Source organism: Ambystoma mexicanum, chromosome 11 (assembly GCF_040938575.1).
Source record: "Ambystoma mexicanum isolate Mex_15411 chromosome 11, UKY_AmexF1_1, whole genome shotgun sequence".
In the NCBI taxonomy this organism is placed as follows: domain Eukaryota; kingdom Metazoa; phylum Chordata; class Amphibia; order Caudata; family Ambystomatidae; genus Ambystoma; species Ambystoma mexicanum.
This window is the reverse complement of record NC_090934.1, coordinates 939,560,525-939,587,154: the sequence shown is the minus strand read 5'-3', so window position 1 is coordinate 939,587,154 and position 26,630 is coordinate 939,560,525. Positions and strand designations below refer to the sequence as shown.

The 26,630-nt window shown below is 44.8% G+C and overlaps 1 protein-coding gene across 3 annotated transcripts in view; it reads right to left on the bottom strand.

Moving 5' to 3' along the window:
* Positions 1-26,630, bottom strand: part of LRRC56 (leucine rich repeat containing 56) — a 1,196,120-nt gene that overhangs the window by 411,962 nt on the left and 757,528 nt on the right. For 2 of the 3 annotated variants that reach the window (XM_069624078.1, XM_069624080.1), the window contains 2 exons: positions 17,312-17,509; positions 5,030-5,086 (listed from right to left, as the gene is read on the bottom strand). In XM_069624078.1, the coding sequence (XP_069480179.1) occupies positions 5,030-5,086; positions 17,312-17,509 (255 nt within the window). The remainder of the gene's footprint in view (positions 1-5,029; positions 5,087-17,311; positions 17,510-26,630) is intronic. The other variant, XM_069624079.1, reaches the window with a different exon arrangement.

The following is a 26,630-nucleotide window of genomic DNA, read 5'->3' as shown; positions in this document are numbered from 1 at the left end:
GCTGCTGCAGCGTTTTGTCTGTAATAGTGAAAGTGCTTGAAGTTAATTAACGATACGTTACAGAGTGGGTACACAGTAAATAAACAACAGTTTGTAAAAGGGAGCTCCACTGTGTTTGGCTACAGCTTCGTATCTGGTGACGTCACGTATGAGAATGAGGGAGTTGGCAAAAGAATGGAGTGAACTGCTTTCAGTATTCTGGGCCGTTGGGTCCGTATTACAAAAGTATAGAGGAAAGTAACTCTAAGCGTGGAGGTGACATGATGACGTCCATACGTTCGGAGAAAGGAAAGTGGTGTCTGTATGTCTTCAAGAGTGGCGGTTTGCCTCTCAGCTTAACAAACCAGCGCAGAGGGGAGCCTGGCTCCAAGTTATATGAATGCGGAAATCGGAATGGCCCTAAAATAAGTAATGCCTCTGTAGGATGCCGGTTTGCAGTGCCTGAGCGGTACCAAAGGGAAAGAAGAAACGCCTATTTTCAAGTGTGCATGTTCAAAGCAGAGGGGGCGATCTAAAGATTTTGCACGCCTCGTAATAGAGGGAAGCGGCCAGGCGTCTGCAAGTGTGTTCACCAAGGTTTGGCAATGACGGCAGTATGCATGCCTACTGGTGCGGACTGAGAATAGTCATAAAAGAAGCTTGCAAAGCCGTCCAAAGTGAAAAGAATTTTGCTTTAAAAGTAAAGATGAATATATAAGCCGTCTTTATCAGACAACTCTGTGGTGAGTCCACACCTTCATGTATCTTTTTGTAGAAGCTGAGTGGGGCTTGGGTATTTAGACTGCAAATGATGGTGTAAAATGCACTGCGCTGTGTCACACATGCCTGTCTGTGGTTGTGCCAGTGTGTGAGTGTTTTCGACAACAGAAGGAGATGTGTTATATTGTGCCTGTCTGTGATGTATTGTGCTTGTCTGAGTTGGCTGCAAGCTGGTGATGTCATGTGGCGTGTTGATGTGTCGATGTTAGAATGTTAGTGTGCGAGTGTATACGAAGGTTCCATCTTGAGGCAGTTAGATATTCCCTGCCTGGGTGATGGGGCCAGTGTTATGTCCTGTCCTTATAGCTTTATGTAACTGTGACTTAAGTACTTGTAATAAACGAACTAAGTAACCTTCAGATGCCTGGAAGTCACTTTACTACTCAGAGCAAGCGTGCCAACCACAATAATGGACAATACCTGAGCTGCTATGTCACAGAACAAGATAAGTATTGTGTGACATTCTTGCATCTTGCTGAGTTTGCCTAAGACGACTCGTTTCACACGGCTATACGGGATACACCTTTTCATGTTTCCATGGGACCCACCCTCGCTCCATCCCTATCTGAGGGGTCAGGAATACCACAGTATCAGCAGATACCGACTGGGTCGGACACACATAAGGGACTACATACAGTACAGAACCACCTGAAGACGGCCCAAGAACAAGCTTGCAAATATGCTGATCAAAAGAGATGACCTGCCCAAGATTACAAGATACATGATAGGGTTTGAATATCCACTTCCCACAGAAAAATCCCCGATTGTAGCCAATGACTCAAACTACGTTATGTAGGGCTTTTTCTTATCTCCCAAATTATCAATCCTGTAGCCATGAAAATACAACTACCATCTACTTTAGAAAAGCCATTAGGCTTTTCATGTGTCCCTCCTGAAGCCTGCCCGGAAATCTGTGTTGTACCCGCGAGATAAAGGACAACCTTGTGGGGTGGTAGGGCCACAAGAGAAGTACAAGGTCAAAAAAATATTCAATTCTAGGTATGTCCGAAATGTATTACAGTATCTAGTACATTGGAAGGGATATGGCCCAGAGGATAGATTCTGGGTTTCTGTTAGTGATGTCATGGCTCCCTGTCTTGTTGCTCAGTTCCACAAACAGTATCCTGTTAAGCCCGGTTCACCTATGACTAACCCACCGGTTGGGATGGGTAGCCCTAGGAGGGGACATGCTGTTAGAAATTCTCCCTGCTACCCCGGTTTTTACACTAAAGCTTTCCTGGCTCCCTGGCATATGAGACAGCCTTGCAATTGCAGTCGCCAGCCGGTTCCGGTCTTGCCAGCATAGCAAAGGCCCTTTCCTCTAAAGGGATGTCAGTGCGTACAGGAAAGAAGGTGCTGACGTCCCATAATCCTCAAGAGAGCAGTGAAAAGTTATCCAGAACGCTAGGGTGGCGTTCTCACAACAGTACCATTACTGTGGCTGTAATCCTTCCTACCTTATGTAATTAGAGATTTTCCGATAGGTGTCAAACGCTTTCTTATTTAATGCTAGTGAAATCTGGCCGGTCCTTGCCCTTGTTTTTTCTCCTCATCCTTTGCCTTGCTAATTTTCTTCAGGACGTGGTCCCTGTCAGTTCTAGGTTACCCAACCATGCTCCCTCCCCCTTTGTGTATTATTGTGTCTTTGACTCTCTGTTAACCCTGCCTTTCCTGGTCTCTATCGCTCTCTGAACTATGGGGTACCTCACAAGGACGTCCCAAGAGAACGGTGTGTAACACGTAGTGCTCCTGCCCTGGGGGGAATCATCACACCTTGTCCCTAACGAAGGTAGGGTGAATCCTCACAGGTTTAGGGTGTTCTTTCTTCAGACCTCCGAAAGCGTTCTCAGTCAGGTAAGGTTCTGACTCACGTCAGGCGCAGTTACTACAGTCAGCTGGAGGTGAAGGAGAAAGAAGAGCTACAGTGTGGTGTGGTGTTCGGAGGTCATACAGAGGAGTGGCTTTCGATTGGCAGGGGAGCACTTAATTACTACAGCTCAGGTGATGCGTGCCAAGCACAGTTACTGCAGTTAAAACAGGAAAACACAGGAACAAAGGTAATTTTAACTTGCTTAAACTTTGTAAAGAGTATTTCTGCGGTCACATTTCCTCAGTGGAGGGCTAGATACAATTTAAGAAACCGCCCAGACCCCTCAGGAGGAAGTGGAGGCCCTCCCGCAATTTGAGATATCCGAGTGTGGCGGAGCAGACTCAATATTTTCTAAGGAAAAGTGTGGCCCATTACTGATATCCCTAAATTAATTCTGTGTTCAATCTGTGGATTACACTTAAGGAGGAACAACTGAGGGGGTGACAGGGATGGCACCTCTCACCGGTGACAAGTTTCAAAAGCTTGGTGAAAAAAAGCAACAATGAATGACAACAAGAACCTCTATTATACACAGCACAATTCGGAAGAGGATGCCCGCAAGGCTCAAATGATCTAATCGACAACTCTAATGAGGGTCGATTTCTCCACAAAAGGGCGTAGTCGCCTCGATGGTCATGCAGTCCATCCTTTTCACATCTCTATTGTAACCATCCGATACCTGGAAGCCCCACATTTCTACTCCCTCCACCCTGAGCGTCCTCCATTTAGTATTTAGTTTGAAATCATTGGTAAAACTCTACAAACAGATTAAAATGGAAGATCATCAAGGGATTACTGTAGATGCAATACATTCCATTTGTAATCAAATGCTGACACAAAAGAATATATTTGCAGAAGATTCCAATTTAGATATGATTATGCAAACAGGTATTGAACAAAATCTGGAGGATCAAGAGCTTTCGGACCCTAATACACAACAAAGTCTCATCTCCTATTTAGTGGAGGCCCTCTCAAGGAAAGAAATGTCTATGGAAATACAGGCTGAGAGAATGTCATTGGGAATCAGTTAGGCAGCTTGGATCAGTCCATAAAGGAAGGCACAACTAATAAAGACAAATTGAAAAAGAGAAAAGCTGAAAAAAAATAGAAAACATGGATTAAATAAAAAAAGTAGGTGTCATTAGAGAAGATAACTCTAAAAATCAAAATACCATTGTATCATCATTGCCAAAAGGTAAGAAAAAATCTGTAATTGAAGAGGAGATGAACAAATATGTAATAGTTGAAGGAAAGAAAGAAAAGAAGAAAAATTCTCATACAAGACGGAAAAAGATCCAGCAGGGACAAACTCTCCAAAGTGGTGATTTGCAAACCATTTGGGGGTTTTCCTCACGAAGACGAAGAGATAATCAAAGATGTGCCATTAGAAACTTCTAGTTGCTACACCAATCCTGAGGCTCCAACTTAAAATACTGTGATGATTGAAAACAGATCTCTAACTTGCCATTGACCTAAATCACCTCAGCCGGTTAAGGATTGTCCTACATATATTGAGCCTGCAGCTTTTTAAGAGTCAGAAACGTTAACTTATATCATAAAGAATATTTTTGCCACTGTAAACTGTCCCTTAAAAGGTGAAGAATTATATCCACTCACCATTCGATTCCCATGCTGCGACTTGTTTTTGTTTCTTCTAGTGATGTGACCTTAATAGAGTTTGTAGATGATCGGGATTTCAGACAGGCTAAAATATTTTTATCATCTCCTTTGATCTCCTGCTTCTTAGTGGATAATTTCACTGCTCTTAGAGCAATGGGGTTTGATATAATTCCTATTAGAAAAAATCATGGTAATTCGCAAGTACTGTGGAATAAGATGAATATCATGTCATGAGACAGTGATTTATTGATCTAGTGTGATACTAAATTAAAGGGCAAGAGAATAGTTACTAATTACATGGATAAATATGTTACACAGATTCACAGTGGAGAAGATTGGGTGTGGCTCGTGCAAGTATTGTGTATAAACAGGAAGCCATCCTCCTGATCTTAACAATAATGAGCTTTCAATCTTTTCTTGGAATCCGCAGGGGCACACCAAAATAATAGGAAATACTTATGTCATCAAAGAAATTGCTAATCATGTTATAATCCTAATCCAAAAAATGTTTATGATTAATTCCTTTTGATTAGATGACTATATTACATATCGACAGCTGGCTACTTGGGTAGCTTGAGTCGCTCAAGCGGTGGCCTCATTTTGGCTGTTAAAAATAAACTACAACCGTACATATGTGAATATGGTTTTATAAATGTCAATCTGTTAGCAGTATTTATAAAATATAAAGAGGACTCAGTTAAGAAAACTGCTGTAATAATTCACATACATGCCCCTTAAAATACACAATAACGTAAAACTTTTCAACTCCATTTGAATTACCTTTTGGACTGCTGGAAGAGGCGGGATATGGGTACAATGATACTTTGCGGTGGAGACCTGAATGCGAGATGCAATGGTCAGTACGACAATTTACAGTTAGGTAACTATTATTTTTATCTAATTGCCCAGCTAAATATGTTTCAAAAAATACCAAACATGCTAGGGCTGCTTAGGACTGAATTATTTTCTGCCCACATGATAGTTATGCTAAGTGGCAGAATCGCAGGTGGCATCCTGAGGCATTATACCTGGTGGATAGAGTTCGATCCTCGACATTAAGAGCAATGGTTACAATGATCATGCATATTTACAACTAAAGATTAAATGCCTGACACCAAAAAACAAATGAAAAGGGGAAGCTGGGTAAAATTGAGGTGAATGCCCAGGGCGCTCCAGCCTTAGGTGGAGTAATAACAATGTAACTGCTTTCTCAAAGCATATGCACAAAAAGTGCTTGATAGATGCTTCAATAAAACAGCTCTAAAAACACATTATGATCTTAAGGTCTATGCACAGGTACCTTTTTGGACCTCACAGTTTAAAAATGTACAAAGTAAGGAATATAAGACATTGTTAGCGAGGCATAGACAGCAATATGTCAACATTCAATCAATGAAATACAAAAATATTAGACATTACAAACAGTGAATAACAGAATATATTTGGTCTAATATTTTGCACATTCTAACTAAAAAGACTTGAAAGCCTTTTGGCATAATTTAAATAAAATCAAGAATGGAAAGACGAAGAGATTATTGATGTCTAGAGATGCAAACATCTGGGAAACTTACGCATTAAAGTCTTGTTATGCCCAAGATTGTAATACTAGTGGCAAATGCATGACACTGGTAAAGTATGATGCAAATTCATGAAGTGCAACACACTGATTCACGTATGAAGATATTTTAGAGGCCATCAAGAAAATAAACAGTTCCCGAGCACTAGGACCAGATGGTCTGGCGAATGTAGTGCTATTACAAGTTACAGAATGTTCGACAAAATTTGCTTTTTAATGCCAACCTGACAGAGGGCCCTGTACTGTACTCTTGCTGGGAAGCTTTGAAAATTCCTATTTATAAATAAAGGCATTTGTAAAAACCCAGGGTCATATAGGAGGATTGCCCTTCTTGATTCGCTTAGCAAGGTGTTTGCTTCCCTAGATCTTGTGAAAATAAAACAGTGGGAATTTGATCATAACATCTTAAATACATGTCACGATCCCTTCCAATCACACACCAATACATCATGTGGTCCCCAAGGCGCTCCCCCAACCCCCGTCTCACTCTTCCCTTTCTCCCTCTCTTCTCCGGGACTCACGTGGACTCTCACACGCTTTGCGAGCGTGCCCGCGCCTGGTCCGTAACAGAACTGCTGTCAGGCTACGGCTGTTTCTTCATTGGCAATTACCTTGGCGCCTAGGATCGCGAAGGGCTAGCATTGAGCTTCCGCGTCGCGGGACTGCAAGGTCAGGTGACGCTCTTGCCCGATCACGTGACTCAGCCGCGCATCACGTGATCAGAAGCGCGAGTACTTAAACACGGAAACCCAGGTACTCGTTGCTTCACAGCTGTGCTCTGCATCCTGTTTGGCGTTACGTACCTTTTGGATCACTGACTGCTCACGGAATCGACCTGGCCTGCTCTACTGGACTCTTCTTGGATCTACCCCTTTGGATTTGTTTGCATAGTGATATCCGGCTCTTGACCACGGACTGTTATTGGATTGCCTCCTGGAACTCCCTCTTGCACCTTGGCTCTTTGGACTTCTTGTCTCATAGCTCCACAGTTCCTGCTAACAGGCGAACAACTGAGGACTACTCCTCTTGGGGTACTTCAGTCCACATGGGTCCCGGATCTCTCCACTATGTTCACTACCTCTTCCTTGACCCTGATTGGTAAGACCTTTCTGTTTTTCCTAAACACTGTGGTTATTGTTTATTGCTTGGTACTTAATCCGCATTTTCTTGCAGCAGCGTGGGGTCCCAGAGGTTCGCGGTCCCGGACTTGAACATCTTCGCCTGTGGCCTCAACGGCTGCACAGAGAGTGGCTTTAGGTTCTCTCTGTGCGGCATTTGGGGACGGAGGCGTCTTCTGCCTACACGACACTCAAGTCACAACAGACTGTGAAGCTTATTGTCGTGTAGGCAATGGAGGGGAACGCTGAAGACCCCATGACTGCTATAGTCCAAGCCATTACAGTGCTACGAGCCGATATGGCAGCAGCCAACACGGCTATCCATCAACGTCTCGACAACATACAAAGTGTCAGACACCCTTTACCCCCAGATGCAGAATTCGGAGACACACCCCCTGTCTCCCAACCCGTTCCACCTCCGATTCTCCCACCTCAGAACCCCGTTCCCGTGGTACTACCTACTCCGTTCCCGTTGGCAGCCCCTGAGAGATAACATGGGGATCCCAAGAAATTCAGGACCTTGCTAAACCAATGCAAGTTGCATTTTCTGTGCCGACCTCAGGCTTTCCCAGATTCCACCACAAAAGCAGCGTTCACCCTTTCCCATCTGGCTGGGATGGCCACTGCATAGGCCAAACCCTTGTTGGAGAATGAGAACCTGGCCTTATATGACTTCGATCTCCTCGTCACCGAGATGTCCAGGGTTTTTGATACTAGACACAAGGTCCAGTCTCGAGATCTGGAACTTCTGGATTTGTGTCAGGGTAGGGGTTCCCTCATTGAATACATAACCCGTTTTAACCAGCTCTCCGCTGAAACTTCCTGGCCCGAGGTCAAGAAGGCAGTAGTCTTCTATAGGGGTCTCAGTAATCCCATGAAGGATGCCTTATCAGTAGTACCCTCGTTACCCACTGCATTCCAGGATCTGGTTGACTTGTCGCTCCAGATGGACGCACGTAGGTCCGAAAGAAGGGCGGAAGCAGGTTTCGCTCAGTCCTCCACACCTCACACGGCAGTTCCTTCCTCTGACTCCTCTCAAGAACCCATGCAGATCGGGGGGGGGTCAGGAGCCCGATATCTCCCCTAGAAAGGGAACGTAGGAGGGTGGATAACGCCTGCTACTATTGTGGCACCTTAGGTCACTTTGTTAAGGAATGTCCACGCCGTCGCAAACTCAAGTCACAGGGTTTTCAGATAGCTCGATCATAGTACCGGGGACGGGATCGAGCTATACCACGTACACCCCGAATCCAACACCCTCTTTTGGGCGTATCCGGCCCATTCATGTACAAGCCACTCTGCAGCCCACAGCGTCTGTTTCGCATCCTGTTACTCTGATAATCGATTCAGGGGCAACGGGTAACTTTATCGCCATTTCCTTGGCCCGTTTATTAAATCTGCCCCTCTTGACCAAGACCAGGCCTGAACCAGTACAGGCTGTAGATGGCTCTTCTTTGATTTCGGGCCCGGTAAAACAACAAACAGCCCCTTTGCTATTGACCATACAATCCAGACACAGGGAGACCATACGTTTTGATCTCATTACCATGCCACAGTTTGGGCTCATTCTGGGAATCCCTTGGCTTCAGGAACATAACCACCTCATTGATTGGAAATTGGGTTTGGTTCACTTTGAGTCGGACGTCTGTCAACATTTCTGTCTTCCCACAGACACACTCAGCGACAATCCTACTCAGGCTATAGCTCAGCTTACGGTGTAGGATCCGCAAGAAACACCATCAGAACACGTAGTCGGGCTAGTGGTGACAGACGTTCCCCAGGTATACCGAGATTATGCGACTGTTTTTGATCGTGGTTCCTCTGAAACACTGCCTCCACATCACCCGTACGATTGCCCCATCAATCTACTCCCTGACACAGTGATTCCCACAGGCGGATCTATTCCCTCTCACCATCTGAGGAAACGACTCTCAAGGAGTACATTCGGAAGGCCTTGAGCCTAGGGCACATACGACCATCCACCTCGCCTGCAGCAAGCCCTATCTTTTTTGTGCCTAAAAAGGAAGGCGATCTGCGCCCATGTGTAGATTATAGACGCCTGAATGCTATCACGAGGAAAGATCGGTACCCTATTCCCCTCATCACGCCCTTGCTTGACCGACTCACACACGCTACCATTTTCACCAAACTGGACCTCCGCGGAGCCTACAACCTGGCCCGCGTCCGTTCCGGGGACGAATGGAAAACCGCTTTCTGTACCCGGTACGGCTTATATGAATATGCAGTCATGCCTTTTGGGTTGTGTAATGCCCCGGCGACCTTCCAGAGGTTTATGAATGACATCCTGAGCGATATCTTAGATGTCTACGTCGTGGTTTACCTCGACGACATCCTAATCTTTTCTCAGTCTCTGGAAGAGCACGCGCGCCACGTTCGTGAGGTGTTATCACGCTTACAAAAACACTTGCTATATGCCAAACCGGAAATGTGCCTGTTCCACGTTGATAACGTTGACTTCCTCAGGTTTTGTATCACTCCCGGGGGGTTGTCCATGAACCACTCCAAGGTTAAAGCAGTTTTGGATTGGCCTATTCCTGCGAACCTGAAAGCTCTTCTGTAGAAATTCGCGAAACCCAAAAAGGACTGGAGGTTCATCTCTGGTTTCTCTTCTATCGTGTCTCCCCTCACCGCATTAACCAGTCCTAATGTTCCCTTTCTTTGGTCTGATACACAACAGAAGGCCTTTGATTCACTGAAGACTGCTTTCACCACAGTCCCTGTCCTCCAGCATCCCGACTCAGAACTCCCTTTTATCGTGGAAGCCGACGCCTCCTCCTTCGCTCTTGGTGCCGTCTTGTCCCAAGCATGTCAGTCCACGGGTCGTCTGCACCCGGTTGCATTCCATTCCCGCAAGTTCACCACCCCCGAGTCACACTACACCGTGACCGAGAAGGAGTTATTAGCGGTTATGGACGCATTCCGCGTGTGGCGACACCACCTCTTAGGCGCCAAGCATCGAGTCACGGTGTTCTCTGATCACCAGAACCTGCAGGATTTGGCATCCCTGAAATGTCTTAACAGTCGGCAGGTGAGGTGGCATCTTTTCTTCATGGCATTCGACTTCCAGATCCGACATCGGGCTGGTTCCGCACACGGCAAAGCCGATGCGTTGTCCCGCTCTCCCGGGGGGGTTTCTCTGCCGGTATTCCCTGACACATTGTTAGACAACACTAAGGTAATTTGTCTATGTACCCCCTCAGTGCCCTTAGTGGACGCGGTACGCAAGTGGGTGTCCTTGCATCCCGACCAACTATCAGAGTGGGATCCGGTATTCCAGGATGGTCTCCCGTTTGTGCTGAACCGCCTATTCTTACCCACTGCCGATACACGCAATATGGCCATGGAATGGTCGCACGATGCCCCTGTGAATGGTCATCCTGGCCAACGCGTACGTTATCCCTCCTGAAACGTTGGTGTTGGTGGCCGGGCATGAAGAGGGACGTGGATTGCTACGTCAATACCTGCACCATTTGTACACAATGCAAAACCCGTAGGGGACGCCCATTAGGCCTGCTTCTCCCTTTACCAGTACCCCCGAAACCATGGCATACAGTAACCATGGATTTTGTTACAGAACTTCCTCGGGTACAGGGTTACGACACTATTTGGGTGGTGGTGGTGGACTCCTTCTTAAAGATGGCACGCTTCATCCCCTGTAAGGGTATTCCCTCCGCTTCCGTCCTGGCCACCTTGTTCTTTGATTCTGTCTTCTGTCTCTTTGGGTTGCCCTCTGTCCTTATATCTGATCGGGGTTCTCAATTCACTTCTCGCTTCTGGCGCGCTCTGACCAGATTAATGGGTATTGATGTCCGGTTCTCTTCGGCCTACCACCCGGAGACGTGTGGTCAGACCGAAAGGACGAACCAGACCATGGAGCAATATCTCCGCTGTTTGATCCTGCAGCAGCAGTGCTCTTGGTTGCGTGCCCTCCGACACGCTGAATTCGCCTACAACAATGCGGTTCATGCATCCACTGGGTTCTCCCCCTTCTATGTCCTCTATGGCCAACATCCCCGCACGCTGCCGGTCCCTGACCTCGCGGCCTCCACCAATCCGGCCACTAGTGCCTGTCTTAGGGATCTGTCCTCTATCCACGCCCAGACTGCATTACATCTCCGTGAGGCCCAGTCTTCCATGAAGGTCCAGGCAGATAAGAAGCGGCTGTTGGCCCCGGCTTTCTCGGTGGGTTCCCTTGTGTGGCTTTCTACCCGTCACTTGAGGTTCGTGGGTTGCAGGAAACTTTTGCCCTGTTTTGTGGGTCCCTTTGTGGTGTCCTGGGTAATCAACCCTGTCACGTACCGCCTGATTCTCCCGGGGTCTTGGAAGGTCCACCCTGTGTTTCACGTCTCCCTTCTCAAACCATGTACGGCCCCTTCCCGCTTGCGCGCCTCTGCTGCCCCGGTGTCGTTGGCATCCCCGGACGAGTACGAGGTGTCCTCCATCCTGGGCTCCCGGGTCTGCAGGGGGCGCTTGCAATATCTGGTTGATTGGGTTGGTTATGGCCCGGAGGAGCGCTCTTGGGTCCCTGCCATTGATGTCCACGCTCCCCGGTTGGTGGCTCGCTTCCACCGGGATCACCCTTCCTGCCCACGGGGTCGTGGGCCTTGGGGGGGGGTTCTGTCACGATCTCTTCCACGCACACACCAATACATCATGTGGTCCCCAAGGCGCTCCCCCACCCCCCGTCTCACTCTTCCCTTTCTCCCTCTCTTCTCCGGGACTCACGTGGACTCTCACACACTTTGCGAGTGCGCCCGCGCCTGGTCCGTAACAGAACTGCTGTCAGGCTACGGCCGTTTCTTCATTGGCAATTACCTTGGCACCTAGGATCGCGAAGGACTAGCATTGAGCTTCCGCGTCGCGGGACTGTAAGGTCACGTGACGCACTTGCCCGATCACGTGACTCAGCCGCGCATCACGTGATCAGAAGCGCGAGTACTTAAACACGGAAACCCAGGTACTCGTTGCTTCACAGCTGTGCTCTGCATCCTGTTTGGCGTTACGTACCTTTTGGATCACTGACTGCTCACGGAATCAACCTGGCCTGCTCTACTGGACTCTTCTTGGATCTACCCCTTTGGATTTGTTTGCATAGTGATATCCGGCTCTTGACCACGGACTGTTATTGGATTGCCTCCTGGATCCCCCTCTTGCACCTTGGCTCTTTGGACTTTTTGTCTCATAGCTCCACAGTTCCTGCTAACAGGCGAACAACTGAGGACTACTCCTCTTGGGGTACTTCAGTCCACGTGGGTCCCGGACCTCTCCACTAGGTTCACTACCTCTTCCTTGACCCTGATTGGTAAGACCTTTCCGTTTTTCCTAAACACTGTGGTTACTGTTTATTGCTTGGTACTTAATCCGCATTTTCTTGCAGCAGCGTGGGGTCCCAGAGGTTCGCGGTCCCGGACTTGAACATCTTCACCTGTGGCCTCAACGGCTGCACAGAGAGTGGCTTTAGGTTCTCTCTGTGCGGCATTTGGGGACGGAGGCCTCTTCTGCCTACACGACACTCAAGTCACAACAATACACAACAAATAGGATTAAGAGAATGATGCTCAACAATCCACAATCTTTGAATTTTTAAGCTTCATGCTACAACTGCCAAGAACAAAGACAATACATTATGTGACCTATAGTGATTTCTCAAGGGCATTTGATACAGTATCTAGAAAATGTCTCCTACATAAGCTACAAAAAGCGAAATAGGATCAAATATGGTGTTTGTGTGTTAATTTACTCCAACAAATACAACAGTAATAATCACATTAGATGAAAGAGATAACTTTATGAAACGGATAGCTACACACCAAGGACTTTAACAAGGCTGCGTGTTTGCTCCTTATTTGTTTAATTTGTATAGGATGGACATAGACACATATCTAGACAGGGGTCTGCATTCCCTCCAAAATTGAGTAAAACACAATCAATGGACCGCAAATATGCAGACGATCTGGTCCTTTTTGATCAGACCCAGATTGGACTGCAGAGATCATGAAATGAACGCCGAAATGTTGCTAGTGACAATCACTTAATAAATAATCATGAAAAATCAAGCATGATGTTTTCTAATTGCAGTCAAAATAAAAATACAAACCTATAGTCCTGGAAACAAACAATGGAATGGATGGAAGAGAATCATAGAAAAAAGGGGAAACACGTGAATGTGATGGGCTCTGTTCTAAGAGGAGTTGATTACAGGATAGGTGGTTTTTATTTGAATTACAGTTCAAACCCTGTTTATACAGATGTTCATTCCATGCACCTCGAAGTTTTCCATGAGTGAATTGGCAAGCAACTTTCAATTATATGAGCTAAATTCCGGACGTAGATATCCAAGTCTTCCTAGGAGTTGTACTAGTGCCCCGATTAAAATAGAACTTGGCCTGACTTCTATGAATACAACAAAAAAATATGAAGAGCATTACATTATCTAAAAATAACCAAAATAAGAAATTATAATATCAATGGACTCCCAGGAGAAACCATAAATATAACATTAAATAATGTTCTTACATTGTTTGCTAAACAAATTGAAATATTACTCAAGGAAATTGAATTTAGATATGATGAAGACGTTCCACTCCATGTCAATCAAAAGTATTTAAAAGATAAAGCCAAATTATAGGACTGGAATTATAATATAAATTTCAATAATATTGTAGAAATGTCCCCAAATTAGGAAACTTGATCAAATATATCAAATGGTTCCCTATTAGAGAGTATAAGAGAACATACGTAATGTTTAGCCTTAACTTGCTGGAAACCTTTCAAGTTATAGGTCTTTAGGTTAAGCTGAATAAATCAGCAAGCTTCTGTTGATTTTGCAGAGATACTGATAACATGGAAACATTAGGACACATGTCTCTGCAATGTTCCGCTACAATCTCGAGACAGATTAGAATGTTTGCGAAATTAGTCTAAAAAAGCAAATGTTTGTCTAATTAAGCTTTTTGGTCATGCTATATATGGTGCGGAGTCATATGAGGCTTGTTCTAGCAATATGTAATTTCTGTTAGCTCATTTTCCCTATGTTTAAAACTGACATGAATAAAAATGGTTAATGTCTGGATTTAATTGTAGAACATGGGAGGTTTGCTCTTGTTCCTTATGATTGGTGTAAGATATACGGTACACCGCTCATAATATAGATGCAATGTTTTAGAGGACTTGTTCTTTTAATGTGCAATGTGTGAGGAGCAAGGAATGAGACACGGACACAGAGTTTACAATTGTGGCAAACGTTTATTTAAATGATAAAGGGGTTGGAAAATGCCTCAGTACCCCTAATTTAGAAGGTATTTCCCTACTTCAACCAAAACTAATGGGTCAGTCCTTTGTCAAGATTTCCAAAGCAAAATGTATGTCCTGTGTCCAAAATCCTATTCTGGCCCTCACACTCTAAAGCTAACTCTAAATTGTGAAGGATATTGTCTCTGATTCTCAAAGTGCACAAATGTTCAGATCCAACACAAACGGGTAAATCCAACTAAAAAGTTCCAAGTGGACAATGTTTACAGTTCCAGGGAATGGCTTCCTTCGTCCAGATTCCTTTTAGGAAAATGAAAAGTTCCAACAAAGAATAATTCAAGTTTCCTCGTAACCCGAAGAGGATAACTCTCTCCTCTTGGTGGGTTCACAGTTCTCATGGAAACAGCTGCCTTGACCCATATTTCCCTGTACATTCAAAATCCTTAGGGCATGTGTTTTCCTTGGGATTCTCTTATCACTGTGTTACAATGTGGGTGTGAGTCCCAGACATGCAGATCACCTGGTATCCTGCCAGGCTCTTTTCCACCTTTACAACCATTCACAATCTCAAGGTGCATGATCTTCCTTGACATTCTTTTCATCCTGTAGTTTATTACTAACACTTGACTTCACACTTGACTTTGCCTGGTATTCTCTACTGCAGGTCTTATACTCAATCTCCTTCACTTTCTTACATACTCTTGGCTTTGCCTGGTATACTTTCCTGCCAGGACTTGCAAGCGGTTACGTTTGCTTTTATCTACAAAAAGATATTTCCCCAATGTTGACTTATCGGCACTTGTTTAGCAAAGTCTGTTTGAATATTTGTTCCTTCATTCATGCACTGGGTTGTTGACCCTTTCTCAAGACCATTCAGAGTTTATTTTGGAATATGGGTTCAGCGGCTCGTTTATGTCAGGATTCACAAATAAGTTACTCTTCACATGCTTCCCTTTTCCTTTCTCGTATTCCTTTCATGAACACTTTCAGGGAACCCCGGTAACCCTTAAGTCTTCCCTGTGCTTATAGGGTACTTCCAGTGTCTTTCGCATTTCTCTGCTTCTACTCCTTTCAATCTACTGGCTCGGCTTGCGCCCTGTTAGCCGCTGTGTCATCGACGTGTCCTTCTCTACTGTGCATGGTTCCCGCTGCCTCACACTTCCATGCGGCGGGTTTCCTGCACTCTGGTTCCTCTTCACACTGTCTGCATTCGCCTTCACACTGTCTGCATTCGCATACACGCTTCTTCCCACTGCATGCTTTCCTTCAGCATTCTGACCAGTGTCAGCAAAAGAAGTGGTACAATGCAGCCTCTGCAGCACTCTCTCGATCAACTGTTGCAAATTGAAACTTTCCAGCATGACTGACTGACTTACAAAGACTAGACCGCTGTGTTGGTTTACCAGTCTTAGTCATCGTCCTTGCTCTGTCCCTCTTTCTTGTCTCAGTTGTTGTCATGTTGTACCTTCTATGATATTGAGGAAGCTGATGTTGGAACCTATTGCGAGTAATCGTCATTGCTCCCAGAGGACAGTCATTGTAGGCAAGTCTAGCCACATAATAACACTCCACTTACCATTTTTACTTTACCCTTGATGCACAGTACTGTGCATCAAGGGTACAGCAAACATGATAAGTGTTATTACATGGCTAGACTGTCCTACATTAGGGGTGCCGGTCTGCGTATACTTCCTTATTGTGCCATGGCATTTTTTACTTGGCATCAAGGGTGATGCAAACATGAGATTTTATTACCTGCCTAGACAGGCCTACATTGAATGTAGGTCAGTCTATCCATGTAATAACACTTATCATGTTTGCATTATCCTTCATGGCAAATAAAAAATGCCATGCCACATTAAGAAACCTTATGCAGACTGGCAACTTTCTTAATGTGGCATTAAAAGCAAAAATGAGGAGTATTATTAGATGGTGGCTAGCTTGGTCTGTAGTGTCCATGTGCATTGGATTACATTGGTGGCTCCAGTCTAGCCATATACTATTTTTGTGTCATGGCATTTTTGTACTTTGAATCAAGGGTAAAAGCAAACATACGTGTGATTACTTGGTACACTGGCCTTTCTTGGTATAGCCAGTCTGAATATATTTTCTTACTGGGAGTCTTTATATGGTACCACTGGCATATATTGGTGCAGCATGCATGAACATGTATGGGCACAGCCAGCATGAACATATATGGTGTGGGCAAAAATGGAAATGCATACTAAAATTATCCTGTGCACTGTTGTTAACTTATATCTATTGGATTATGTCATGCGCTACCATAAAAATGTGGATTGCGAACTGTGTGGCTTTTTATACAATTTTTCACCAGTGCTGTAAAGTGCAACATTTTAACCCATTATTTAAAGGAAGGTGGAGAGAATATAAAAAGTAGTAGAGAGAGGAGGAAAAGAAGTATGGAGTGTAGGGGGAAATAAGGGGTATGGTGAGATCAGAACATGGACAGAGGTGTTAAATAAAGGAACAGTGGAGAAAGAGAGGAGAGGGAGATCAGTGAGATTCAGGGGGAGGAGTGTGGAGATAGAAAGAGAGCATGGGAGAGAGAAAATTGTGTGGCGAGATCTTGGAGACCGAGAGAGGAAGAATCAGAAGATCAGGAACTGTTATGAAGTCTCAGACGGAGTTGGTTAGAAAAGGTCACAGTCTTAGAAGTAGCTGCAGACAAGACAGAACAGGTTACCAAATCGATTGCTGTAACATATGGGAGATTTTATCAGGAAGTAAGGTTGCCTAGTGCAGGGTGGAGGAAACACAGAGGTCAGGTGAAGACATAGGAATCCTCAGTGTGGCCATCAAAAATGTTTCTGGAACCTTTGAAACTTCCAATGTGGTTCTTGGATTTTGTATCTGTGACAGCTATGGAGTTTAAAATTGCCTCCTACCAATTGTCCCATGACCCTGCACCACGTCACACTACTCAATACCAAACAGAGGGACACAGATGGATACAACAGGATACACAGCCACCAATGTCAGGAAGTATTAACAAGTTAGTATATTAACATATAACAATGTTACAGGGTCAAACGTTTTCAAATGAAAGTGAGTCAGCTTGTAAAATAAATGAGTTACCTTGCAAGACTGTGGATGTGGCTTCAAGCAAATCAGGTTCCCTTCCACTGTAAGCGTGCTGAGCTTGCTACACAGACCCAGGTACTGAATCTGAGTGATGTCATCAATGTTGTTGCCTTCCAGATCCAAGATCTCCAGATGATCCAGCATGCTCACTTGGCTCAAGTCAGAAAGATTGTTATAAGCCAAATAGAGTTCCTAAAGACAAGCAAACAGAACCAATTTGCTAGTTTTAGCCCAAGGATAAGGTGTGTATTAATAATTGATTTACTTCTATTTAACCATCATGCTGTTGACAAACTAGAGGCAGGCGTGAATAGGAGCACTGGCTTCATGCAGGCAAAGATATGTAGCTTTCTAACTTAATCTACAAATGTTCCAATATACATTTACAAAAAGGCCCAAATAATAATAATCTTTATTGTGATTAGTAAGAACTTTACACAAAATACATACTTAATAATCACAATTCTATATAAAACACAATAATAAAATCCATACTTAAAACCATTAAAATAATCCAAACAGGAATAAAAAAAGAACATCACATGTATCATTTGTTCACTACTTCATTATTGATCACGTCATCAAGTGATTTCACAACATTCATACACTTCTTTCAAACGGTGCGTCCTTAATAAAGGGGAATATCTTAAGGCAACCTGCCTCAAGTTACTAATTAGTTATCTTTAAGCTTGTTAATCAAGAGTTTTTAAACATAATCACTACCAGGAGGGGCAGTTCATGTAACCCTGATAGCACCCACAATAGACCACATTCCTGTCATATCCAATATGTCTATGTTACAACTTCCCATATTAAAAGTACACATGCAACCTAATGTCATCCTAGACTAGCATTGGATGTATCCTTTCCCATACACGTAAAAGTGCAATTTGTAATTTTAGGGAATCTGAATTCAGATACCTATCCCAAAATGAATCCGTAAGGATGACATCATAGCTGTGGACCAATGAGCCGTATTTGGTCATATATATGCTACCCAATTTCGGACACTGTGTAATTAAGTGTCTGGCTGTTTCTGGATGTAGTTGGAGGGCACATATACGACAAAATCTGTCCTCAGTCTGCAGTCCCTGGTGGCGACCCAAGATAGTACGCAAAGGTAATTGGTTAACACAGCTTTAGGAGAAAGGTTCTTAATTTAGGGTCAGGGCAGAGTAGCAGATAGGGTTGCATTTTGCGATAACGATGAGCCACATGAGATACAGTGTCATAACTCTTCAAAGTACTCAAGTGAAGGTAATTCTTACATCAGTCCCAACTCCACCTTTTTCTTGAAAGATTTCCTTAAATGAGTAAAAGGTGTCTCTAAACTGGAAATATGTGTCCAACCAATCTTTTTGAAGTACTCTTCATTCAAGATTTGGTAGTTTAGTCCTGTATGTAGTTTTTCCGCGCTAATATTGTGCCCCACGATCGTTAGAAGCTCACATGCTGGGTTGGTACGTGATTTTAAATAAAGACAACCTCTAGCCCGGTTTGCCATACCACTCAGTGAGGTGAGTCCTAGCTCCAGGCGTAAATACTCCATGGAGCAAGAAGGACTCAAGTGTAGCGTGGTATGCCAAAATCCAGGACATCAAGCCAAGAGAAGTCTTGCATGGCCAGAGTGTCTAGGTATCTGGTCAATTCATCGAACACCAAAGCATCTAATAGCAAACCATCGAATTATATGCAACGAAATTCCATTCCATCGAATAGCCATTTTGTTGTATATAATTTGATGGATCCATCAAAATTGGTGGGGTTAGGGTTGGGGCTAGGGTTAGATTAAGGGTTACATTAGGGTTAGGGTTGGGGCTAGGGTTAGCTTAAGGGTTACATTAGGGTTAGGGTTGGGGCTAGGGTTAGATTAGGGTTAGGGTTGGGGCTAGGGTTGGGGCTAGGGTTAGATTAAGGGTTACATTAGGGTTAGGGTTGGGGCTAGGGTTATAGTTGGGGCTAGGGATAGCAGTGGGTTGGGGCTAGGGTTAGATTAAGGGTTACATTAGGGTTAGGGCTAGGGTTAGATTAAGGGTTACATTAGGGTTAGGGTTGTGGCTAGGGTTAGGGTTGGGGCTAGAGTTAGATTAAGGGTTACATTAGGGTTAGCGTTGGGGCTAGGGTTAGGGTTGGGGCTAGGGTTAGATTAAGGTTTACGTTAGGATTGGGGCTAGGGTTAGAGTAAGGGTTACGTTACGGTTAGAGTTGGGGGGTAGGCATGGGGGTTGGGAGGGTTCAGGGGAATCCCCCCCCCCAAATATACAAAAAAAATAAAAAAGTTACAAGGAGCTGGCCAGTACCGAAATTGCAGCACTGGACAGCTCCATGTAACGTTTTAAAGTTACAAAAGGATTGAAATGCTATCTTTTACATGTAAAAGTGCATTTCCATTGAAACCAGTCCATTTATATTTTCGATGGACTGGTTTAGATGGAAAGACACTTTTCCATGTTAAAGATAGAGTGTTGATGCTTTGACATACGATGTATTTTTTTTTAGATGCTTTGGTATGGCGTTCCTTTTTTTTCGACGGAATGACTATAAACCGAGCGTCTAAGCCATATAGTATGGCTGGGACAAAGCATTGCTTATATAGCAACAATATCCCAGTTAGCGAGGAGAAACCCGCATGTTCCTTTGCAAATTTACATGCTTGTAGGGCCACCATTTTAGCCCTACGGATTTTCTTAGTTTTAATGACCTCATAATGGCCACCTGTACCAAAATTCAACCCAAGATATGGGTAAGAATCGGTATAGTCAATGGTACCAAATGCGGTGTTCTTCTGGGTAAGGTATACTTTTTGCCTAGTGATCAGCATTAGATTAGTTTTTTCAAGACTAATAGTCAATCCGAGTTCTTCAGCGTATATATGTAACTCGTTGAGCATAGTCTTCATACCTGTGAACGTACGGTCAAAGAGGACTAAGTCGTCCGCATAAAGGATACCTACAATGGGGTAATCGCCAAGCTTAGGGGGACATTTTGCCACTTTTAGCATACAGGGAAGTAGATCTGCGATGTAGAAGTTGTAGAGAATCGGTGCCGCTACACAACCCTGCTTCACCCCTTTACTGACAGCAATTGAGTCTTTAACATTTCCCTTCTGGTTCAGCCTTACTCCAGTAGTAGAGTTGGTATGCAGTAAATAAAGGATGCGAATGATCCAGTCAGGGCAATTTAGGGAACAAAGTTTATTCCATAAAATGTCTCTGGTTCACCTGATGAAATGCACTCTTAAAGTTGATAAACGCGACATATAAAGTTGCCTTTACTGCTACATGTAGAGTATATCAGTTGGTCAAGGACCCTGATGTTATGGGTCGTTCCCGATCCTGGCCGGAACCAAGTTTGAACTGGGTGTAATATGTTGTTACGTAGTGACCAAATTCTTTTAACACAAGTGATGTAAAAATCTTGCCTGTACTATCTAACATTGATATTAAGCGATAGTTGTTTATCTGGGTACGATTACCCTTTTTATATACTGGAAGTAAAACAGATTGACGCCAAGAGGAGGGTATGGTTTTAAATCTGCAAACTCTGGAGAATAGGATCAGTAGCAATTGAGCCCAATTCCCGGGGTCAGATTTGAGCGCTATGCTGGCCAAGCCATTTGGTCCTGGCGTTCTTGACCCCTTGAGCTTGGTAATGGCATTGTATAATATCTGATGACTCAATGGGACGAGCCAAGCTCCCTGGAATTCTGGTTTATTCTTAGAACATGCTAGTGAAAAGAATTTGTCTGTTACAAAATCAGTCCAGATTGTACCCGAAATGGGTTTCAAGATCATGGCCTGCCTGTCACCTTTTGCAAACGCCAAAGTTCTCCAAATGGCACAACTGTCCCTTGAAATAAGGATACTGACAAATCGTTGCCACACTGTTTTACTTAACATCAGACGATAATGTCTTAACCAAGTTCTGAATTCCGTCTTAATTTGTCTTATTTCCGTTTGCTTTTGAGCAAGATTATCCTGTAAATGGCCCAATGCTGTTAAAGATCATATAGCCCGCCTCATTTTACGTTTTGTGTCTTGAATATTGATGTCGGAAAGGTTTGTGGTCTTGGTTGTGCCGGCAACTGCCAAGACTGGTGTAACTTGGCCCACTGAGTAGGCCTGTTTACGGATCCAGTGCTCAAGGGATTCCGGGTCCATGTCTTTGAAAAAGGCTCGATCCACCTTATCCCCAGGAAAGAGCGACGCATTCATCCTACTAATTTTCTTTTGACTCCAAGAGATTATATTTCCTCCATGATTTATATTGAGTCCCTTACACATACGGTCGTTTTCCTGAATGTCCAAATATTCTGTTTCCAGTATAAGTATCGAATGATCACTAAAATCATCCGGGATGATTTGGAGTGGTGACACTTTCCAAAAGCTTGTGATTCCCAGCCATGTAGTCCAGAGTTGCTTTCTTGGTGGCCATTTTCCATGTTAATGTGCCCAGTCTATCACTGGTGGCATGCCCGTTCAATAGCGTAAAGCCCCAGTCTTCCAATAAGTCCAACCATAGTCTTTCCTTAGTGTTGGATCTATTCTGGACATACTGCTGTACTCACTCACATTCCGGTAAGTGTGAAGTCCTGCGCGATCTACCCATCTGGCGTTCCAGTCTCCGCATAGAAGGGCCGGGCTGTTTAATGAGTCTGTGGACCAGTTGGTTAGTATTGTCTCTAACTGCTCAAATAGACTATTGCTAGCCTCAGTGTTAGGAGGGTCATATATGTTTATCAACAGAAGCCTCCTGGCTGGTAAGATCTTGGTCGACAAAGCAATTTCTACTGCTAAAATGTTGCCACCAAGAGGGCCTAATACAATTGGTTTAGGACTGTATTGGTTTCTAATGCCTATCATAGGGCCATGCAAAGGACACTCCCGGTCTTTCTTAACCACAGGGGTCTGAAAAATGGAGTAGCCATCCAAGGCAAAATCAAAAGAAACCCAAGTTTCTTGTTATGCAAAACAATCACTAGTGGCCCAAAATTATAAAGTTTATTGTAAGTTACTCAGTGTAGTGACTACTGTACTCCTAGTTGATAGTCACCTTTCCTCCAAAATATTGGGGATATCCTTCTTAAGGGCATGAAACCAGAGCCTTTATACACAGCAAACCCCTAATTATGTCACATATCGTCAGTCCTTTTCCATCCTCCCAGGCCCACCTTACGTTATCCTAAGTGCTGCAGGGATGTAGGATGGGAGCATGGAGGAACGGGGACTTCATTACAGACAGTAGTTACTGCAATGAGAAACCTTTACATACTCCTACAACCCATCGTCTTTTCTCCACATTTTCAGAAAGGTGCCAAAGCAAACAGACCCAGAGGGAAGTGGGTGCTATATCCTAATTTAGCCAAAAAGGTTATCCAAGTCCACCAAACTAAACTAGCATGAGCTCTTGAGCTTGCATCCATACAGTAATACCTGTAACAGGAGAAAGGTGAGGCACACGTGCACGATGTACAGATGCCTTTAAAAGGGTACATGCTTCTGGAATGCTACAAAAGGTCAGAACTGCATGAGCAGGAGAACCTCAGGAGGCTGAGGTTTTTGCACGTGTTAACACTTAATGAACATCACAATCCACTTGGCTATGGAATTCTTGGTAAACTGCTTCCCTGGTTGTGCCCCTCAATAAGTGCCAAACATCTAATCCGAAGTAGGTAATGTCTTTGTTCTATCAAGATAAAGCTTAAGAGACGTGTGAATGTCTAGTTTATGCAAAACCCTCCTTGCCTCAGCCTAGAAATTTGGGGAAAAGGGGGAGTTAACAAATGTCCTGGTTCCTGTGGATCGCAGTTTTGGATGAGACTGAGAATCGCCCTGTCCTTATTAAATATAAATGGTTGAAACACAGACAGCGCTTGGAGTTTGCTCAAGTGGTGGGCTGAAGAAACGGCAATGTGCAAAACCATCTTGCAAAAGACCAACTGAAGAGCAACATATCAATGAGCTTAAAGGGTTTATAGACTGAGGTCTGCCTGAGGATAGGGTTTCTTAAGCGCGGTAAACAGCTGGAGGACTCCATCCAGTTATCTCTCTTCATAACCAGATTAGGGTGGCACAATAAATACTTATCAGGCAAACTGTGTTCAGTGCCAAGTTCTGCAAAGTAAGATCTGCATCAGTTACCTTGAACACTCAATCTTATGTGATGAATCAGCAATGTTTCCTGTGAAAAGCCAGAGGGTGGTTCACTGCCCGAACCCCGGGGTCCCTTACTCAGGTGGCCAGGGCACAGCCATCGCCTTTGGATCCAGGCCCTGGGGGAGGACAAGTGCGGGAGGATCAACTGGGTGAGGTGTCCTCAGGGTGTGGAGGAGAGACACCTGATTGCGAGACGCAGTGTCCCCCATTTGCCAATACCCCTATCCAATCCTATTTTTTAGGATATTCCGACTTCCCAAATCCTCCCCTTTCCTACACAAACACTGAGCTGAGGAAGAGGAGGTCTAAGGCTGAAAGGATTAGTACCCATGTAATATACTGGACTTGTCCCTCTAATGAGATCAGGCAAGGTCAGGCACTGGACTTTAATCTCGCACCCCTAATACCTGTTAACTCTCCCCACATGGTTAAAAGGTGGAACACGGGGGAGACACTGAGAAAGGCGGTGCACGAGAAGGAGCAGTTCCTCCAGGGTGTAATGGTGAACAAGGCGGAGGAGAGCGACAAACCAAGGGGTTGAACCATAGGGGCAGGAAGCCAGAGACCCCCCGGCGAGAGATTGTTATTTCTGAAAGGCTGTGATGATTGTGCACGACAGCTCAGCTGGAAGGGAGAAAGTCTTCTGAGTGCTACAAGGTTATCAGCCACCCTCTTGGGTGAACGGCAGAGTTGGGGAGGCGCAGAAGCTGCAGTGGTAATAACCTTGACTCCTACATCAAAGGCATGAAAGACGGAAAGCATCTTAACACGACCGGTGAGTTGAAGGAAGCAAAGAAAGCCCAGTCTGTGTTTAATTGAAATGCTTGCGACAGTATCCGAGGGAGGAAGGTTACATGAGCGCCGATACGCTGCAAGAGAAAGTAAATCCATTGTTAAGAATTTGAATACGAAATACAAAGTAGCCGAGTGGTCCAGCGAAGTGAGATTGTCCAATCGAAAGTCTCTGTGAAATGTTTTAAAGCTCACTCAGATTCAGTACCTGGGGCTGCAGCGTGAAGTGAGAGGAAGAAAGTAACCACAAAACCGCATGAAAGAAAGGTATGAAAGACTTCATCTAGGAGCAATCGATATATGATATATGATATGACATGATATATGATATGGCATTTATAACAGGCCTGTACAAAAGTGGGTCTAGGTGCAACAAGACAAGGAGTGGGAAACAGAGAGAGGAAAAAACAACGATCTTACCAGGCCTTGTGTCATTCAGATTGCACAAGCACAGGGAGCGGGCAGAGGGGTGAAGTGCTAAAGGGGGAGAGGGGATGGAGAGGAGTGCAAAAGGGAGGGGATAGGGAGAAGTTCAGGTAACAGAGTGCAGCCAACGGGGGGCTAAGGTGCAGACAGTGGGTGGCAAATAAGTGCAGAGAGTGGGTGGACTGTAGGGTTATAGATACAGACCACAAGTGCTCGGGTGGGGCCAAGAGGCAGTGCGAGGTGCAGCTGGACAGGCAGGACCTGGACCAAATTTCAGAGGGTGGCCAAGTACGTGGAACAGCAGCGTCATCAGCAGGGGAGAAGAAGAGAGAAAACGGAAGCAAAGAGGAAGGCATTGAGTTGCTTCCGGAAACGAAGATGGTTCTGCTCAAGCTTTATAGAGGCAGCAAAGCTGTTCCAGAGGGAGGCCCCAGCCGAAGAAAGATCTGCCCCTGTGAGAAACCTGGAGGTATTCTCCGAAGCGGACCTCGAGAAACCCTTATTCAGGTGGCTACGGAAGAGCTGACATGCTCAGATCCCAACCTGGGGGCAAAAGAGCGAGAAGAGATCACCTGGATGGAGGAATTAGGGATTGTGCTTGAGGAAGTGCTCCAGGTGAGATGTGGTATTATACCGAAGGGGAAGGTGAGAACAACGGAATCCAGGAGGCTTTTGTAGGCTGTACCACATCTGCCTCCCTTCCTCACATCGCATCTCTTGCCCAAATCCAACAAATCCCCTAGGATCTCGAACCTTGTACATTCAGAAACTATCCGAATACTCCCAGTCATTCTCTTTTCCGCCCCTCGGATTATTTCTTGCACTCCTAATATGCCCAGACAAAACACTACCATTCCCACAGTTCCACCTGGTCATTCTATGATGATAATCCCGGTCAATCCCATTTGTTTCACAAACCCTACCAATATTACCCTTCTGAATTTACCAAACCCCCTAGGATGAAGAATATAATTTCTCATGGCACCCCACCCTTTTCCTACACGAAAGATAATGGACTAACACTAAAGCCGTTTACCTGACATGTCCCAACCCAAGGGGCAGGCAAAGTCAAACAATTGATCGGAACCACTCACATCTGACAGCCCTTTCCTTTCCCCACAGGGATAAAAGGTGGAGCACGAGAGCACAATACGAGCAAGACAGAGCGCATGTCGAGACAGCTATCCAAACACAGCAGTTCAAGAGGAGCAGAAGGGCAGTGAATAGCAAAAGGTTGACAAGGAGAGAAGCGACCTTGCCCTTTCCGACCCAGACCCGCGAGACCTACGTAGAAGGAATCGTAAGACAGCGAACAATAGCCCAAGTGTGTTGCAGCAGATGTCAACGGAGCATGCCTACACCGATAAGCAGGACAGAGGGAGATGCCTGCTACCGTGCTACCGGCCTTGACTCCAGATACAAGTAAAGCCAAGCGGTTCATAACAGCTGGTGAGTTGAGGAGAGAACCGATAAGAAACCGAACTGTGTTCAATGAAAGTGGCAAAGTGGCATATTGAGGAAAGTTCAAAGAACTATAAAATTGTCAAGGGAAGACCAGCTGCAGAGGGGTCCGGAACCATGTGGGTGCTCACTCGAGAAACTCTGGTTGATCCCGTGTTCAATGAAACTACTGATACCAGAATGCGTAGGGGAGCCGCAAGGAAAAGGTCAAAGTGGTCATACGGAGGTCTAGCAAAATCCCTGTACAGTCGAAAGTCCTTGACCGACACACCAGTGAGAATGTAAGGGAAGTGAATCCCACATCAGAAGAAAGTAAAAGGAATTGTGAAATGGCATAGTTGAACCAGACGCAGGGATGCCAATAAAGAGGGGCAAAGTCTAAAGTCCCAGGGAACAGTGCGTTGACAAAAGTAAACCCGACAGAGGGATGTCTACGATGAACTGTTTAAAAAGACATTACGATTTTTGAGTGCCAAAAG